This window comes from Pterocles gutturalis, unplaced genomic scaffold (genome assembly GCF_000699245.1).
Source record: "Pterocles gutturalis isolate BGI_N339 unplaced genomic scaffold, ASM69924v1 scaffold4056, whole genome shotgun sequence".
NCBI classification, from domain to species: Eukaryota; Metazoa; Chordata; class Aves; order Pterocliformes; family Pteroclidae; genus Pterocles; species Pterocles gutturalis.
The window spans coordinates 62,210-81,457 of NW_010100128.1; the positions used below are offsets into that span (position 1 = coordinate 62,210).

The window sequence follows — 19,248 nt, forward strand, 5'->3', positions numbered from 1 at the left end:
GTTTTATTCTAAGAAGTCCTGCCCAAATGGCAGAAGGTGTCTGTAGTTGCTATGTTGGAGAGATCTCCAACAAATACTCTTCATTTGCAAGTGCAAATAAGCTGGCGTTTGCCCAGCAGACAGCTGGGTTTGCCAGCTTGTCTGGGATGCTGAAAGTCAACCCAAGGAAAGGTCTCTGCAAGCGTCGGCCAGGGGAGCCTGCCCACATAATGGGAGCGAGCAGGGTTGTATGACCTCCACAACAAGGACTTTACATCCAGCACGAGTGGCCACCTGTCCCGTCTATGGGCAGGTTGGTCAGCTGTGGCTCTTGTACTTCAGCAACAAATAGGCCAGGTTGGTCAGCTGTGTCTCTTGTCCTTCAGCAAAAAATGGGCACGGCCGTGATGCAAACGCATGGCATCTCACTCAGCAGCCCTTAGCCCCTCCACCGTAACCATGCCTTCCTTCTGTGTAAAAAAACCCCATGTTTTTCACGCTGAAAATATGTCCTCATAGATACTTGTGCAAGCCAGGCTACGTTTGCATGGAAACTTGAAAGACATAAATAAGTATTTGTGACAAACAGGGTCTATGAAAAGATTGCAATGAGGTGAATTTCTTTTAGAGTATTTGAGGACCACACTTGTCTACTTTGCTGAAAATACTTGAATTTGGATTTCCACTTTCCCAGGAGGAGAGAATGCTTTCAGTAACATCACAGCTAGCCCAGGTGGTGCCATCCTTTGTGCCCATTGAGTGGCAGTTGCTAGGTCACTTCAGTCATGTCAGGAACAATGCACAACCTTGAATGCAAAACTTGCCATCTGAAATGCAACATAAGGAGAGAGGAATAGCTCCAACTCCGTGGGTGATGCAGAGCCGGGGGACCCATGCTGTCCTGTGCCAGCTCCCCTGAGAACATGCTGGGGCATGTGAAGTGCAGGGAGATGTCCTCAGCTTTCACAGTGGATTTGAGTACAAGGCAAAAAGGCGTTTGGAGGTGCAGGCAACCTAAATTCCACCTTATCCTGTGCCTTGTATTTCCCGCTGGCTGCCTCTTGGTCTCTGGAGACATCTTGCCAAAAGAAATATTGGGTGTAAGGCTATAGCTGAAATTAAGGTTGATTAAATATGGGCCTCAGCATTCATCTGGGGAGTAAGTGGAGAGTAACTAGGGTACTGTAAATTCATGCCCAGACTTGCTGAGCGCTCACTCAAGCCTTCAGAAGTTGCTCAACTGACTTTTTATGGCCAGTACCTGGAGTACACTAGTAGAAGTAGGAAGCTGTTATTATGAAAGATTGAGTATGCACATTGGGAATACACATAGGTGAGCCTAACCGAATAAATGAACGTAAGAACATAATATTTCTAAAAGCAATTGTAAGGCTTGAATCATTGCTGTGAAACAAAGTTTTACATAGATATTACAGGCAATATAGTCTGTCCCATGATGCCCCAGAAGAATCATCAAAAAGCAGCTCTTCTTGCTCTGGTATTTCAGTTAAGGTAGTATTACGTGATAGTTAATGTCTGGAAACTTCAGGTGGGGAGGTATATCTATATGTTGCAATTGGGATAGACTATATCTTCATTAGCAAGCAGTGCAGCCGAGCAGGAAAAAGATACGTAAAGCACAATAGATGCTGAGCATCCAAGCTCAGCATTTCTGGGAGCTGGGGATTATTACCCTGGTCTGCCTGTAGCGTAATCCTGTGCATTAGGCACACATCAGGAGTGCATTTTCCAGTTTTGTTTCACCTGCAGGGAGTTCCCAGGACTGTAGGAGCTGCAGAAAGAAAAAAGACAAAAGAAATGGTCTCTCTTCCTTATCCATTGTGAAATACAGGCTATAAATTGTGTTATGATTTTGTCAATATACGGTGCTTGGAAAGATTTCAGATAAATAATGTTATGATCCCAGGGGCCTTATTGATTTTGTAATGATTTTGAAGAGAAGCCACTCAGTTTCCCATTTGCTGACAAATTCTTTGCTCCCTGAGGAATTCCTATTGAACACATATTAAAGACAGGATAAAATAATTCCAAGGAAATAGAGAGAGAGGGCTTTGTGCATGGGCTCTGCTCAGCGAATGGGTATTTAACCTCTGACCAGTGACGACAGGTCTCCTTTAGCTCTATTAGATCAACAGCAAGCTACTATAATTAAATAAAAAAACTGTTTAGAGCCTCACCGAACATGTCCTGGGAATTAAAGCATATGGCAGGGATAGGGAAAAAAAGACTTTCCGTATGCTAATGACCCTTGATGTCTGAAATAAATTAGATCCATTAGAGTTTATGCTCAATAAAAGAAAGACTTTAAGCACTCCAAAGTTAGTGACTCGAGACCGATTTTGGCTTAGAAATTCAATCTGCCTACTTATTAATTCTTAGTAAGGCTCTGGAAGAGACAGGGGATGCAAAATCATAATTCTGTGCTGTATCAGAATTTTAAAGTGCCATCAGTTTCTTTTCCTTCTTTTTTTAATTAAACCATTTTTCATGCTACCCTTTTTTTGTTCTTCTCATTTGTTTGATTTTGTTCCCATTTGTGTTTAATTTCTTTCTTTTTAAGGTTTCATTTATCCTATTTCAACTGAACAGAGAACTCAGAATGAATATGGATTTTCTTGTAAGTTTAATGTTTGATTTTACTTTCCTGGATTCTAATTTGATGCTGTTCCTTGGGCTAAGCTTTACTGTTGCGCCAGCTCTGTGTGACTAGGCAAAGAGGGACCTGTTCAGCAGAGTAAGTGGCATGCTGCTTGCTTGACAGCAGCCCCAGTGTTTCGCTGTCAGCTGGTGGATGCAGGATGATAATGAGGAAAATGGGAGAAGATGCTGCCTCAGAGACAGAAACTGGAGAGAATGAACCATCTTATCACTAAAATTTCCTTAGCAAATGGAAGAAATGTGGTGCAGGGGGAACTTTTCTTTGAGCTGGAACTCAGAGATCTGCTTCCTGAACTGCTGAGGAAAAAAATGTGATGTTTTGAGGCTGGTACATGGAAGGTCTGATAGCTAGGAGCTTACAGAGAGTGATTGGTCCCTTTCAACATCTGCCATCTCTCACCTCTGTGCTGGAGGGCAGCCTGGCTTCAATGGCTAGAAGGCAGGGAGCAAAAAAAAAGGAATAACAATCATTTCACTTGTTTCAAGCTAACAAAAATGGGGTTTTAAAAAGTCTGATTTGTTTCTGCACTTTTTTTTTTTTTTTTTAATCATGCTATCTCTAAGACTGGGATTCTTCATTGTATAGAAACATATCAAATTTTGGTCATATATTCAGATCTTTTGGAAAAAAAAAAAGTCTAGTGGATAATGATGCTAGAGATTATGCTGGAATTAGTGCCGAAGATACGGTATAAACAGCTAGTAGAAATATCGTAGCCATTTTCTCACAAGACAGCTCTAATAAATCTGGGTTTCTTTTCGTAAATGACTACATTCTTTCTTGCGCTTGCTTCAGCTTTTATCCAAATGCAGATGTGTTAATGCCAGGGATGAGAATTCAGTGTTTGATTCTCTGCTTTACTAGATTATATATATTTTTTTAAAGGAAATGGATAGAAGGGGAAAAATGGCTTGACACATTATAGTTCAAAAAAAGCAAACTCAAAGATATGTGCTAGTATTACAAGTATTCCATAGAAAATGGACTTTTGGGGGGGTTCTGACTTTTTTTTTAATTAAAAAATGAGGCTTCTGAAGTTTAAAAACCCACAACATTTTTTTGGTTATCAGATGAACCACTAAATACCAATATTATGGCACTGTGTCACTAAGAGGTACTATTTTATTTCATAGGGTGAATTTGCTTCATGAGACTAAAGTCAATAACGTGTTATGCTTAGTAGTTCACAGCCTGGGTGCTAGATAGATGAACAACTAGATAGGGAAAAAGTTAGAACAGACGTTAGAAAGAAATCAAAGATCATTGTCCATCAAAAGGGCGTAGACCTGTTATATAGCTTTGGAAATGGATTTTAAATTAACCTATAAAAAAGGTAGTAAATATCTGCAGGAAACAAGAATGATAAGAATGTGTTTTCTTGAAAGTGCCTGTGAGGAGCATATTTCTTCACGGTTCCTGGCCTCTCTCCCTCTAGCTGCTCCTGACTCGGATGATGTCGCTCTCTACGTGGGGATTGTCATAGCCGTCATCGTCTGCCTGGCTATTTGCGTGGTCGTGGCCCTGTTTGTCTATCGCAAGAACCACCGTGACTTTGAGTCAGATATTATTGACTCCTCGGCACTCAATGGGGGATTCCAGCCTGTTAACATCAAGGCTGCGAGACAAGGTCAGTTGTCGTTTCACTCCATGTTGACTAGTTCAGGGAGTTGCTATAAGGTTGTGGTCTCAGGCTGCATGAGTCATGTTTGCTGGATGCTTGTTGGCACTTCCTAAAAGGGAGAAAGATTATATCCGTTTGTTTCTGATGGTCAAGTGCTCCAAACCTACATTGGCATTTCTCTGATGTGCTCAGCAGCATAAAGGAGAGGAATTCAACTTCTGAAGAGAGGGCACGTGAATGCGAGGGTAAAACACAGAGACATTTATGGAAATACAGGTCCCACTCAAATTTAAAGCTCTGACAGAAACAATGGAGGCAGGATTCGTCACAGGAGTGACATTACAGTACAGTAATTCTATCACATCCTCCTCCCCTTTGTTTCACTGGTAGTCTTCTTTTACTGTGCCCTGTCTCCACAGGCATAAATAGTAGTTTACGAAGCCCTGTGCTTTCCATAGAGAATGTAGAAGAAGAAGTTGCAGTAGAACATCATTTAATAATGAGCATTTTTATCACTGGTACATAATAGCTTGATTATTTGCACACTTCATTGGCCAGAAAAAACCACTCTAAAGTTAGTGCTGGCTTTTTCAAGACCGGTATTTAGGTTGTAGAGTTCCTCTTTTTTTCACAATGTGTGTGCGAAAAGACTACATCAAAGTAAGAGTTAAGATGACAAGAGAGTTGTCATGTGGCAGATTAGCAGAAGTGTCATTTTCTTTGCAGGGGATGCTTTTGAAACAAACTTCCAAAAAGTGTGATCCAGGTACTAATCCCCCGCTGTAGGGAGTCATGGGCACAATGACTTTATAGGTTTGTTCTGTCTTTTGGTTCAGGAATTCTATTGTTAGGCCAATTAGAAAAATTGATTAACGATTCTCACATAGCATTTACAGAGGGGCTATTAATAAAACTAGATCTACTGAGTATGGAAAACATCTTGCCCTGAAGCTAAGCATGTCATACTGTAAATCCGAGTGCAGCCTGGGAAAACTCAGTGCTTTTCCCAGTGAAAAAGCCTTAGAGCAGAAGGGTGCTGTAATGTTTGTATGACAATTCGATTCCATGGCTGCTGGGACAATACAAGCCCTGGGAATTTGCTGGACAGATGCATGGAAAAGGAGACCAAGGTCAGTCTGCAAGGACTTTGCATATCTCAACCTTTGGTATGAAATGCAAAATGCAGAAAGCAAATCCAAATCGTTACCTAGAAAAGGGTCATCAGAATAGAGAATTAATATGGTTTTCCCTTCTCCTCTCCAATGCAGACCTCCTGGCAGTCCCACCAGACCTCACTTCTGCTGCAGCCATGTACAGGGGTCCTGTTTATGCCTTGCACGACGTCTCTGATAAAATCCCGATGACCAATTCTCCAATCCTGGACCCACTGCCCAACCTGAAAATCAAGGTTTATAACACCTCTGGCGCCGTCACTCCCCAGGATGAGCTCTCTGACTTCTCCTCCAAGCTGTCCCCACAGATTACACAGTCCCTGCTGGAAAACGAGAACCTGAACATGAAAAACCAGAGCCTCACTCGGCAAACAGACCCATCGTGCACTGCATTTGGGACCTTCAACTCTCTAGGAGGTCACCTCGTAATTCCCAATTCAGGTAAGTGCTAGCCATGTTGGCTTAAAGGCTCCGTTGTTTTGTGGTTTTTAGTGGAGTGTTAGCTTGCTTTTCTACAGGTAAAAGCACGGTCATTCCTGAGACTCTGCCTTTTCTTTGTTCAGAACAAACAGATGTTTTTTTTTTACCCCCATTCAGGTCTACCAAGGTGCTTCAAGTATCCTTTTCCCAAAGTCCTGGCCACCTTTTTAACAGAGTATTGCAGAGCTCTTAGCCACTTTCTGAGACACACCAGGCTTCAGAGCTGCCCTGTGTGAAGTGAGATTCAGCAGCCTTGACCTTTTCCTTTTGTGCTGTTCTAGAAAAGGGACTCTGAAAGCCTCAATCTTGTCATCATACATAGAAAGGACAAATTAATTAAAAAAAAGAAATCAGTTCCAATTCGTTGTAGACTGTGTGGTGTTGAAGCAGGACAGCAGAATAATAATTTTTTGAAGGCTTTTTTCCTGCACATGTTACATACCCAAGGAAAATAATGCTCAAGAGTGTCTTTTCTATATTTCTCTCCTTGTTATAAATATTGTTAACTTGTTTTACAACTTGGAAAGAGGGGGACCAAGCAGCGAGTACTTTCTACTGCTATTGCAAAGTGCTACTCAATCTTTCTCATACAGTATGAGACCAGGCTGCCAGGTGCCCTTCAAGCCACCCAGGCACCCAGAGGCAATTTCAGAGCATCCAGGGAGCATCCTGTGCAGCCTTGGGAGAGCTCGGCTCTCGCAGCCAGATTTTTTAGGAGAGCCATACTGCTATTTGGTTCCTAAATGAAGTGTTGATGTTCGAAGGAAGTTCAGCACCTGGATGTTCCCATGGGTTTGACATGCCAGTGAAGAGCAACATTAACATCTTGCTCGTATGCTGGATCTTTCCTTTTTTTGTTGATGTTATGGAGAAAGCAAAACACCTAAGTGGCCAGGACCTAGGTGGTTTGGTTGTTCCAGAACACAGCCCCACACTGCCCAGGAAGCAGCCAAAAGTGGTGGGTGAGCAGTAGCCCTCCTCTCTGTGGAACAGGGGGCAGAAATAGCTATTGGATTTAAAAGCCTGAGTGAAAGCTGGACTGCTTTAAGAAATCTGGTGCTGACTGCTGAGCAATGTTGAAAATTCATGCTGTACAATGCTGGATTTCACATTTCCCTAAGTAGCAGCTGAAGGTAGATAGCAGTACTTAAGTTCTTATGGTGGTGCACATTGTCAGCAAAGTCTATTAGTCACATTTAGTTCACAGATATTAATATCAATTTGTAAAGGAAAAGAATTGTTATTTATTGCAGTAATCCCTTCAAAATGATTAACATAAGTTGTGTAAAATATATCAATCTGTCTACCACTATTGTGTATGCCTCCGTGCTGCTTCTAGATGTGTATATATCCTCCTAGGGATATGACCAAAGCCCTTCATTACGCTACGCCTGCCCTGAGAACATGCACAAGTGAGGTCATGCAGGCCTGTAAAGAAACAAGTGTCAGAAAGCATTCGTGGAAAATGCTTTCCTAGCTAATCTCTCCCCATCAATGTCAGGTATGGGACTGAGCAATTCTACACCAGCACAGGGGAGGGCACCAGCATACCCAAACCATGTACGTTAAAGAGAGACAGGGCCGTGCAAAGTGTCTATAAAACCTCTCTTGTGCATATGTATATATGTAACACATCTGCCGGTAGGTTTGTTTTCAGCTGTGTAGTAATAGCCGCATTAAAATGCTTGCCACTGATCCCCAGCGAATCCACATCTGCAAGGACAGCTGGCTGAGATGTGTCCAGCAGAGTGAAGTCGCTGGTTCATGTGTCGTGTTTCTCACTTAATGACAGGACCCTCTGCTTTCTGGGGAGTTACTCGCCAGGTTTCTGAAATTGCAGTAACGTAAGAACAGTGTTTTGTAATCAAGTGTGCAGCTAATCATCACTGAAGAGGGCACAGAGCATCTTTGCCCACATTTTTTTCAGTGTGATTGGATACCCAAATTTTGCACCCCTTTGCAAGACTAGGCACATTCAAAATACCAAGAAGCCCAGTTGTGTCTCCCTGGCAGTCTAATTAGAAGCTGACTGCGTTAAAAGACAGGGTGGCACTTGCAGAAGCCATCTTTCAGGAAACAACTAGCTCTTGTTGCTTCCCAGGACAGTGTTGCACTGCCATTCTTCCCCAATTTTAATTAAGTCAGAATTGCCTGGGGAGAGATATCCCGTTACAGCTGTTGGAAGTTTTAGTCAGAGTTGTTTGTTTTTCCATCATTTTACAAGGTAAGCAGCAGCAGAACCATCTGTCTGCTCTTTAAATAAAATAAAATGGAAAGGAAGAAAATCCTCTTCTCCACTCGCCTATTCCAGTGCTGACGCACAAGAGGAGAAAGAAGAGTCCAGCTGATGCCCTGGGACCACAGGGTCGCAGAAAATACTTTTTCTCTTGAGTTGCTGAGACCATTTAGAGTCTGATGATGAGGCTGGGTGAAAATCTGGTGTCATAGGCTTCATCTGCCTCTCCTGTCCCTCCCCTTCACTTGCGTCTTTTTTCTCCATTTTATGTTCTGTGTCTCTTCTGTTCTGCAGGAGTAAGCTTGCTGATCCCAGCGGGGGCCGTTCCACAAGGGAGAGTCTATGAAATGTACCTGACAGTTCACAGGAAGGAGAACATGAGGTAAAAGACTGCCTTTATGATGTTCATGCATTCACAGAGGGGGAAGATGTCGTAACTAAAGACCTGGGGTAACATGCTTGTGCAGAGTCAGCTGCATTGAAGCCATTTGCTGACTTGGAGCTAAATGCAAGCAAAAGCAAGGATAAACTGTGCCACAAAACCAGCTCAGGCTTTCGCTCTTCTAACCCAGAGTTGCATACTGAGTAACTGCCTTAGAAAATCTCCTGTTATAATGAAGGTGAATTTTTATTTTACCCTTCATGGGCTTGGCTAGTCCATGCAGTGAAGAGGATGGAGCCAAAGCATTTGGTGTCCTTCACCCCTCGTTGCTCAGAGCAGAAGTAGGCAAGCGATTGCCCTGCTGAGCCCCACACACAGCACGGGAGGGCCACCCAATGCCAATGTTGGGCTGACCCCTGTTGTTCTCACCTGCTATCTGCACGCGTGGCCAATTCATATTCTAGAGCTTAACATCTACTTAGTGATCTGGCAGCCTTGGCATAAAAAAAAAAAATAGTTTCTGAAAGGGCCAAGGTGCTGTTTGAAGCAGTTTAGGTAAAGCTAATGAAGAGAAAGGCAGGGTCTTAGTCTGCAGAATGGACTTGTGCACAATGTGAACCTAAGCAATCTTTATGCAGTACTTTGCCTCTTTCCTCTCCTCAAGGCTAGATACATTTTTTGGCTCAGTCCCTTAATAGCTTTTATTACGTGCTAAGCCACAGCTGTTTATATGCTGCATGATACTGAACACTATTCTTTAGCTTGGTAGTCTTTCACCCATGTTAAAATAATCAGCTTAAGTAAAAAAAAAAAAAAAAAGTAAGCCCACCACCACCCTTTTTTACATACATTATTCATGGCCTGCTCTTTGAAAATAGCTAATTGCAGCTACAGGAAAAGTGCTTCTGTTCATATCTCATATTGATTGTATTCGAATTACTTTTGGCTGTGTTTTAAAGACACTTGCAAACAGCATTGAAAAAGGACTCCCTCCTGCAGAGGGAAAATAATTAAAATCAGAGGGCATCCCCTGTTATTCAACTTGCCTTCAAATCTCCCTTTTAGAAATATTTAATTCTTGAAAAAAATAAATAAATTCATTGCTGGGAGGAGCTATGTGTGCAAATATTTTCATTCCAGCCAGTTATGGAGGGAATCCGTGCCTCCTTATTCATGCAGCTGTAGACAACCAATGTCACATGGTAGTCTTGATTTATTTTCTTCAAGGGTCGTAAAGGCTCCTCTGCGTGCTTTGTGATAGCTGTTACTCAGCAGGTCACACACGGGATAAAAGCATAGGTTAACCTGGATTGGGAAAAGCGTGCTTGGAGCTGTGCCACCTGCAAAACTGAGCAAGTGTGCTGAAGTACACCTGCAGAAGTGAACAGAAAAGTGTGAACCCTCGCTCACAATGAACATTTTGAGAAGTGATTTCTTTCCTGAGGAAAGGAGAGAGTAGGCTGGGTGTGATTCCTGGGTGTGCAGACCTGACCTGATTTTTTTTTATTTATGGCAGTTTTTCAGCTCCCCTCCAGGATGCCAGGGTCTTCATGTACATGGAAACCAGCCACTTGCAGGACATTTGAAATGGAGCTCATCAGATGCTGTCTAGATCCCTCAGAAATGAATATTCACTGAAAAGTGCTTAAGCCCCATCCCTGGAGAGGTTCAAGGCCAGGCTGGATGAGGCTTTGAGCAACCTGGGCTAGTGGGAGGTGTCCCTGCCCATGGCAGGGGCTTGGAACTCGATGATCTCTAAGGTCCCATCCAACCCAAACCATTCTGTGATTCTATGAAACCCTGTAGGTGTGTGACGTCCTCCCCTGTTACCTGCTCCCTTTCCCCAGGTGCCCAGGAGCAGAAAGAGGCGGGTGGCACCCAGCACCCAGCTGTGATGGTCTCCTGCTGCAGGACTGTGTTAGCAGACATGTCACTTGCCGTAACAGAGCTGCAGCTCGAGCAAAGCCTTTTTTTCTGACTCCATGGGCCACAGATGTTGCTTCATCTAGCTGGAGTCATATGGGTACCACAAGTTAGCATGCAGCCTAATTATTTTTTAAATCGGCTGCTGCACATGTACAGCACTCCGGCAGAGAGTGATAGACCACGAGTGCAGCCTAATTATTTTTTAAATCCGCTGCTGCACATGTACAGCACTCTGGCAGAGAGTGATAGACCACGATAAGGACTAGCTGCAGACATTTGTTTTTGTGGCCAAGCGGTAACTGGAGTGTGTTCGATAAACCCTGTGAGACCCTGTATTTATTTTTATGTGCACTGTGTAAATGCATATGGGTTGAAAAGTCTTGTCGTCTGCTGATGTGGTTTGGAAGGGGACGTATAGGAAGCTATAAAATGGGTGTTACAATCAGAAATGAAGGCAGATTCTTTTTCTTGATATACAGCCACCACTGAGGTGAGAACATGGTCCCCGTAGCGCTGCCCTAAATAGAACCTGTACAGCAACAGAGGCTCGCCATCACAGCTCGCAGATCACCAGCAACTTAAGATTTAGCTCACACTTTGTTTGTAGAAATATGAAACGACTTCTGAACAGTCAAGCTGAAACAGGAAATCTGTTATCCCTCAGAGTCCTGCCTATTCCCCTTTTCTTTTCCTTCCTTTGTTTTCCTCAAACATTTCCCTAGTTAGTCTGTGAAACCTGCAGTACAGAAATTTGAGAGACTTCACAAGCCAGTGATACCACGCTTCATGTTGCCTTGCAGATTGGGTAGGAGAGCTTTCAGAGACACTCTGTTTATTCCATTCCATATCTATCAAAGCATGTGAGAGCCAGAGGGTCATCCTAAAAGCATGATCCTTCTGCGGTGAATTGGGGTTCTGATGGCTTGCAATAAACGCCACTTGGAGGCGTTTTTTTTCTCTTAAGTGTGTTAGCCTGCTTGTGGCGCAGTGGGTTTTCTCTTTTCCTAGACTAATCCTCCAGCAGGCTGGTTTTCCTGCTCCTGCACTGCAGCCTCATCCTCATCCTGCCTGTCAGTCAGGGCAGGATGGATGGCACACGCCTACCAGGCTCTGGTCCCTGGCTGGTGTGTTGACCTCACGGGAAGGTCCGTGTGCTTTGGGAAGCAGCTACAGTGGGGAAAAGGCTATCCACGTATGTAATTCGTGTGTTTGTGCACGTACATGTATGTGTGTGTATATAGATACATACAACTGAAAAAATGACAAGCCTATGAGAATATTTTACAGCTATCTGCAGGTTTCTGTCTTGAAGCTCGTTGACTTTTTCAGGGGTGGTCAGATGCACTCTCCCTTAATCTGGGGAAGTATGTCTGACTTTAAGGTTTGCAAGGAGGGCTGCCTTCCTGAGCTCTGGTTTCACCTATAAAATAAACACAATGCTGTGACCAGTACGTGACAAGAGCATGTTCTCATGAGTATCTGTGGGAGCCTAGGTCTTAAGATGATTGAGGATTAAATAGCAATGAGTATAAACCTCCAACCTTCAGGATTTTCTTGACTGCCTCAGGTTAAAACCCAAATGTAGCTGTGAACTAAATTAGTGGAGCTGTGTGCTTCCTTTGGAAGCATCTGGCACTGGTCAGTGCTAGACAGGGTCTGGGCCTTGATGGACCACTGGTTTGATCTGCTATGGCAGCTCCCGTGTTCCCGCCTGAGCCCCTGCCGAGCTTGCACAGCTTTAGGTGGAGCTACTCTTGCATACTCTAATCAGAGGCAAGAACCGCACTAAATGTGACACAGTGAAGGACACTCCTATGTAATCCATCACACAGAAGATGAGGCAAAGGAGAGTGGATGTGGCTGTGCCCACGAAATGTGACAACCCTGAAGAACGGAGCAAGCAGTGCTCCTGCAGATCTTGATGGAAGACACACGGGAATTGTGTAACTTCCAAATTATCTGCCTTAAAAGAGAGAAGGGTGGGGTGAGCCTTGTCAGGATTTGGCTCAGAGGCTTCGGAGTTTATGTATAGACTTTATATTAAAGTCACGCAGCTGATCAACGAGCTTGATCCGAGGAGCAGTGTTACCTTTTTCACCAGTAAAGTCAAGCTTAGTGATGTGAAATAAAAGAAATTGGAGCCCTCCACATCTTGTTTCTCCACCTTCTTTCTGTATCTCAGTTGCATAAACAAAATTACTTTGCAGCTCCAAAAGACAATTTCATGAAGTGCCAGTCATTATAATTGAAAAATTCAAATAAAAGACCAGAGCATGAGGAAAAGGGGAGAAAACCTTTTCAGATAATTTTCCTTCTAAAGATAGACAGGCAGAAAAACCAGGGTCAGGCAAGAATATTAACTTTGAAACTTAAGAAGGAACACGTATTAAAAATAAAGCCCTAGCAATGAAAGGAGAAATGAAATGTCTTTCTTGCAACTTTTGGCTAGCCTATGTAGAAGGGTTGCCATCTGTTGCTATTGGTTAGCCATCTCTCTCTCCCTGCTCTGTCCGGTGCTTCCTGAGCTGCTGTAATTGCCTGTAACATCTTTGCATGGTGCCAGGGAGCACAATGTAGACTCACAGAGGAGCAGAGATTTCTCTAGTTGTGCTCGCATCTGCTGTCTGACAGCTACCTTAATGAATATAGTCTGGCTTATTACATGGAGACGGGTTCGAATGAGTAATCCCATTAAGAACCCCAAATTTGATTGTGAAGGGACCAGATATAGTGCATAAAAGTTTGTTTGCTTTTAAATAAAAGTTGACTGTTCTTGATAAGCGGTGCAGGATGGGACATCGTCTAAAAATATCTGAAGACCTTTCAGTTCCTGTTAGTGCCTTTTAAAAGCAATGCTGAACAGGGGATTGAATTTTAGTCCGTTATATCTTTGTAAAACAAGAACATCTCTTTCGCCTGTGGGGAAGTGACTTTGGAGCCATCCTAGCACAGCTGAATGCCCAGTCCCATCTCATAAGTAGCCCCAAGACTCCTGCAAGCCTAAGTGGATGGGGTTTGGGGGGGGGCTGGTTTTTTTGTTTGTTTGTTTTGTTTGGTTTTTTTTTCTTGGATAACAGTCTGAAAGTAGGTTCTGGTCTACAGTTTTGAAGATGTCTGCTCCTGGAGCTTTCTGCTTTAGAGGAGATAGCTCCCTTGCTGTATATGCTCCCCTGTGTCTGTGTTTGTGCTGGATCTCCTGCGATGGACAACACAGAAATGGCAATACTCTATTCCAACAGGCACTCGCCTAGGCTGGGATGCTGGCTTTGCTGGTGCTGCCTCACTTGCTCCAGGAGAAGGGAGAAAATTGCTCGTAATGAATGACTACACAATAGCTTGTCTTCAGGGGAATTTGTTGTTTACTAATTCCGTCAATTAGTGTTGGGTTGATGCCTTGAAGCAGAAAGATTAATATCTCTTGTATAATATATCTTGTCTACCGCACCTGTTTCTCTTCTCATTAGCTATATCGAGGCATAATCCTTTAGTTTTCAAATGGAAATTGGAAACTGTGAGACATAAGAAAAGCTCTGTCAAGAGGTTTTTGTTCCTTTTTCCTGTCAGTTGTCATACGGTTCCTCTCTGCTGTGTGTGCCATTGCATGGCTTAGCCTCATTCCTCCGGGTTTCAGGTTTTTATTTCTGAGATCTCGCTGCAGTCCCTGAACACCCTGCTACCTGCAGTCATGTTAGAGCTGGAGAGGAAAGGGAATATCAGCTCAGCATGCTCTGACATGCCTTGTCCCATCCAGCCCCAGAAATCAGATTTGCTTTTTGCCACTGTGTCACATTACAAGTTGACGCCTGCTGTGTTGCAGTAAGCTCACCTGAGATCTTTTTCACTTCTATTGCTTTTCTTTTCTTTTCTTCTAAATAACTATGTTTGGAACTTGTTTTGCTCCAGAAGCACAAGCTGAGGTACAATTAATAGGATTTTATTTCCTATGCATATTTTTACCCTCTCCGGAGCTTTTGCATTATTTTCTGGGTCTCATTGTTACTTGCAATAATACATTATTTATTGTTGTCTGTAAGTTTAATGACGGTATTGCTATTTACATTGTCTCCCACATTGTGAGTGGTGGATGGTGGAGAGTCACTGGGACCAGCAGTGTTCAATAACTTTGGGGTGCCAGACTCAGATGTGCGTCTGGTTGGCAATTGGGTCTGCAAAGTCATGCACCCCCACAACTGGCCCATTTTTCTGCTCCTCACTCATCAGAGCACTCTGTCTCCCAGCTCAGGAGCATGCATATCTCATACATTTGGCAATAAATCTCCTAAGTCTGGTGACAAAGATGCTTTTAACCAATTTGGGGAAAAAAAATACTAAGCCTTGCTATTTTTTTGCACGTCCTTTGTATGCTTGTATCTGCTTCCCATTTCCCTTGCTGACGGTGCAGTCTGGAGCACCTCCTGACTTCGTGTTCTGCATCGTTTTTTTGATACTTTGCTAATCAGATATAAAATGTTGCAGCGCAGAATCATGCCCTCCATCAGAGTCCTAAAATTTAACAGCTAACAAAATGTTGTCACGGAGCAGTGAGTAACTTAATTTTACTTGGAGACAACTTTAGGCTGTATGATTTATCAGTACCATATTATTTTAATGGCCTTTTGGCTTTTTTAAACCGCATGCATCAGTGCTCAGACTCTTGTTGATTTTAACTCATTTTTCACCCAAAAGACACTATGATTTTTTTTTTATAGCAATGCTGATATATTCCCTCCTATATTCTTTTTGACTGCTGGTTTTGTAATTCAGTATGAAAAAAATATGATAACTTTTTTTTTTTCTCCTTCCTTCTTCATGGGTCAGTAGTCTTTTAGATGAAGTTAGGTTAACCAGATGATTAAGTCTATAGTTCGTCATACCTGTAGTTTTCCAGACAAATATTGTAGTTTTGAAAGATCTTTCTCATAGACTTTTTTTTTTTTTTTTATTTCTTGAATTAAACTGTAGGAGAGTGTTCAAGTGTCCATTAATGCACCAGGCAGGTGACCATTAAGAACCACCATCATATTGTGAGTGTTTTTTAAGCTCCTTGTTGCTTCTTATTAAAAAAACAAACCTGAAGTGAGTCTGAAAAAGAAGCAACATTTTAGTGAAAATCTGCCCAATGATTTATTTAGTTCAGTCTTGCAAGAGAGTGATCCCTGATCTTCTTAATCTGAATCTGGAGATCCTCCCTACAGCATGCAAGAGGAGCTGGACCAGGTACTCTATCTTGTAGTGTTTAATTTCTTTTATGTGCTGTTTGTTAGGCTAAAATAACCAGCATAATGTACGATAACTGTCCAGATTGTTATATTTTATATCTTTTTTGAAAGGCAGCTATTGCAGCTGTTTGTTTCCAGTCCATGGCTTTTCAGAAACAATTGTTAAGTCATTTAGTAACTGATCAGTTAATTTGCACAGCTGCATATCATCTGGATTTACTGATTTGCATAGATTTACATTTTTCCGTGCTGGACCTTTTTTTTTTTTTTTTTTCTCCAATGTTATTAAAACCTCCCACAACATTTGTTGCAACAAGACACACTTTTGAAAAGTGCCTTCATCCCACTTTGTGTAAAGGATTTCTCAAAAGTTTGTCTTTCATTTTCTGAGGGATTAATGGATTATTCAGAGAGAATTAAGGTGGGCAAAATTAGGATATGACTGCGGACATATCTTTGCAATAGCCAGGATAGGTGCAATAAATTCGATATAAAAACAGCTCCTGTCCTGATGTGACCTCCTTGAAAATGTTATCTAACATTACAGCTACTGTTTTTTTTTCTCACTCTTTCTTTTGGTAGAGGCAAAGATTTGCAGAAATAAACAGGATTTAATGTTGTCTCAACTAATTCCACTGAAATCGATCTAGTTGTAAATACAAGTATTCGTAAATGCAAGGAGGGGTTGAACCCTTAGCCAGAGGGGAAGATGCAAGGTCCCGTGGACAGATCTGGGGTTTGAGCACAGATCCCATCCAACACTTTCAATCTCCTGCTTGCTGTTTCCGGATCATGAATTTGTCCTCTCTTTTATTTAGGGAGGCAGCTGATGAGACACATTCAGCCGCATTTGTCATACACCAGATGTCAGGATGGTTAAAATCACTCATGCTTCCTTTGATTTTAAGCTCCTCAGCAGTTGGTCTGGGATAGTTCCCACGTGTGCACGCACACACCAACACACTATCATTTACAAACCACAGCATATGCAACGGATCCTAAATATTTATATGATTTCCCATATCACCCATTCCTAGTGAGGGGCAGGAAGGGTACTGGACAAAACCCATGTTTTTAACCAAATAGCTTCAATTTATCACTAAAAATCTCAGGGTTTGCAGGCGTGTTTTGCCCTCTGCACTGTTCCTTACCATTCATTCACCATTCCTCCCCTGCCGCCAGCGGCGCCACTCCCCGCAGGCACATTTGCAATAGCCATTCTAGTAGACCTGGATGCCTTTTGAGTAAAATGGAGCATCAGTGGGTTTGGTGATGGCTCTGAACTCAAACTGCACATCTCAGATGTGCTGTGTACCACTTACGAAGTTTCAGCTGTGCTTGTTAGTTCATTCTCTTCCTCTGTTCTTCAATTTTCTCTGGCCAAACAGTAAATAATTCTCACTCGTGATACTTACAAGAGCCACTGTTGATTTTCGAGCACTTTTGCATGTTGCGAACAAGCGCCCAATGCAGCAATGACCACGTTCCAGCAGTGGGTGACATGAAGCCTCTGCGTATGGTCTCCAAGGATCCTTCAGAATGGGGGGTACTCAGCAAGCGTGGTCTATAATTTGCTGCCATCTAAACCTGTATTCTGACAAATAAGTGATATTTGGGGGAAAAAAAAAAAAGTTTTGGGATTTGGGAAAAAAAAACAAAACTAAACCAAACTTGCCCATTCATTGCTTGCACAATCTTATTATTTTCAGAGCAAAATTTTTTATTTCTATGTGCCTGAATGTACCTTTTTCAACTCACTTAACGCATCCACCTTTCTGTCCCCTCGTCAGGCCACCCGTAGAAGACAGCCAGACCCTGCTGACTCCGGTGGTGAGCTGCGGACCCCCAGGAGCCCTGCTGACCCGGCCCGTCGTTCTAACCATGCACCACTGCGCAGAACCCAACACGGAGGACTGGCAGATCCAGCTGAAGCACCAGGCTGCCCAGGGGCCCTGGGAGGTGAGATTCCAGAGCTCCAGCTCCTTCAGCTTCCTTGCTGAACCAGGATTCCTGGATTTAGGGTTTTCTGTGGGAGATGCGTGGCTGCTGCAGGCATGCAGGAACGCCCTTCAGTGCCTGGTGTCTAAGCTGCCCAGTGGCCATGCAGAGATGCTGTCTTGTGATGGTTTGGTGCCTCCTAGTTCTGGCTATTTTCCATGAATATGGAAATGCCAGGATTTTGGCATTTGAGCTTTTTGGTCTTGACCGGATGTGCCGAAGTCATGGGGACAGAAGGAAGAGAAAAAGCAAAATTAAAAACAATGGCTGAAAATAATTTCTGAGTTGACTCTAGAAAGAAGATGGTTTTTATAGAATAGTTTTCACTCTCCTGGTTTATAGTCTGTTTTCAAGAAAGTGAAAATAATGCTGCAAGTGATCCCCTGCTTCAGCATCAAGACATCATCCAACTTAATAAAATGTATAGGCATTATCTTTCTTTAATTTTTCCCTCCTAAGATGTTGCTGGAGCATCACTTTGATTCAGTTCCTGCAGCCAGGATCCAGCTCTGCGCCCTGTGAACTCAGGGGAGCAGCACGAGCGTTGCTGGGAGGTGCAGACCTGGTGGGAGCCCGGGGTGGTTCCCTGCTGGTAGTGCAGCAGGAGGATGTCCTGGAGCAGGGTGGCAGAAGGATCTTTCACTGTAACTGGAGCATAAAGTGATGCTTTTAGCATCCTGGCAATCCTGGCAGAGCCCTTCTCTCCAGCCATGTGCTCCTAGGTACCTGCTGGCCACCAATTTGGGCTCACATAATTAATTTGGCAAGGGCACTTTCTCCTACCGATAGGTTTAATGAGGGCAGGGTGGCTTTTGGAGGCCGTTGGGCTGACAGCAACAAAAGCGCTGTGTCCGGCATTGCCTTCAAAAGGCTCCTGCGTTTGTCCCCATGCCCGTGGCACTGGCTCTTCCTCATGCCGGGAGGGAGCCTGCAATGAACGCGGGTCTGTCTCGCCAACTCATCTGCACCCCACCAGCCTGACTCTTGGCACCGCACGTATGTTCCTTAGTTGTGCCTGTGTGTTACTGGCACCGCTTCATTTTCTCCCCCATCCTCCTCCTGCCCTTGAAAGGGCATGGCCATCTTCTTCCTCTGCTTAATTCTGGAGCAGCTCCTCCAAGTACACGTACACACGCTCCCACGAGAGGCTCACACACCCTGCAGCAAACTTAACGCCACATTTCGATTGAGCCCACGCTGCTGAGCCGCCAGATGTATACGTTGTGCCGCAGACCTGCGGGCAGCGGGGATGGAACAGATGCGTTGTGCCAAGCACCGTGGTGCACGTGGTGGCTTTGCAAGAGGCGGCTGTCATCCGCTGCTGCATTTTTGCTTCTGCTCTCTCTCTCTCAAAGCCATTCAAAGCACCCAGTGTTGTGTGCAGGATATTCCACACAGGGTTGAATGGAGAAATTAGCAGGGGAGCTCTTTTTCTTTACGCACAGGGTGGGGAGGTTGTCTGCATTTGGGCTGTATGTATTAATTTTTTTCACCCTGCAGTCTCATCACAGAGGATTATTCCAACGAAGCAGCAGGTGATGTTTCATGTAGATGT

At 43.5% G+C, this 19,248-nt stretch overlaps 1 protein-coding gene across 1 annotated transcript in view; it reads left to right on the plus strand.

The window, feature by feature from the left end:
• The window catches only part of UNC5C (unc-5 homolog C (C. elegans)), an 85,491-nt gene that overhangs the window by 55,875 nt on the left and 10,368 nt on the right, over positions 1-19,248 (plus strand). Inside the window, exons 8-11 of the mRNA XM_010078390.1 lie at positions 4,095-4,286; positions 5,549-5,893; positions 8,463-8,550; positions 17,486-17,654. Of these exons, the coding sequence (XP_010076692.1) occupies positions 4,095-4,286; positions 5,549-5,893; positions 8,463-8,550; positions 17,486-17,654 (794 nt within the window). The remainder of the gene's footprint in view (positions 1-4,094; positions 4,287-5,548; positions 5,894-8,462; positions 8,551-17,485; positions 17,655-19,248) is intronic.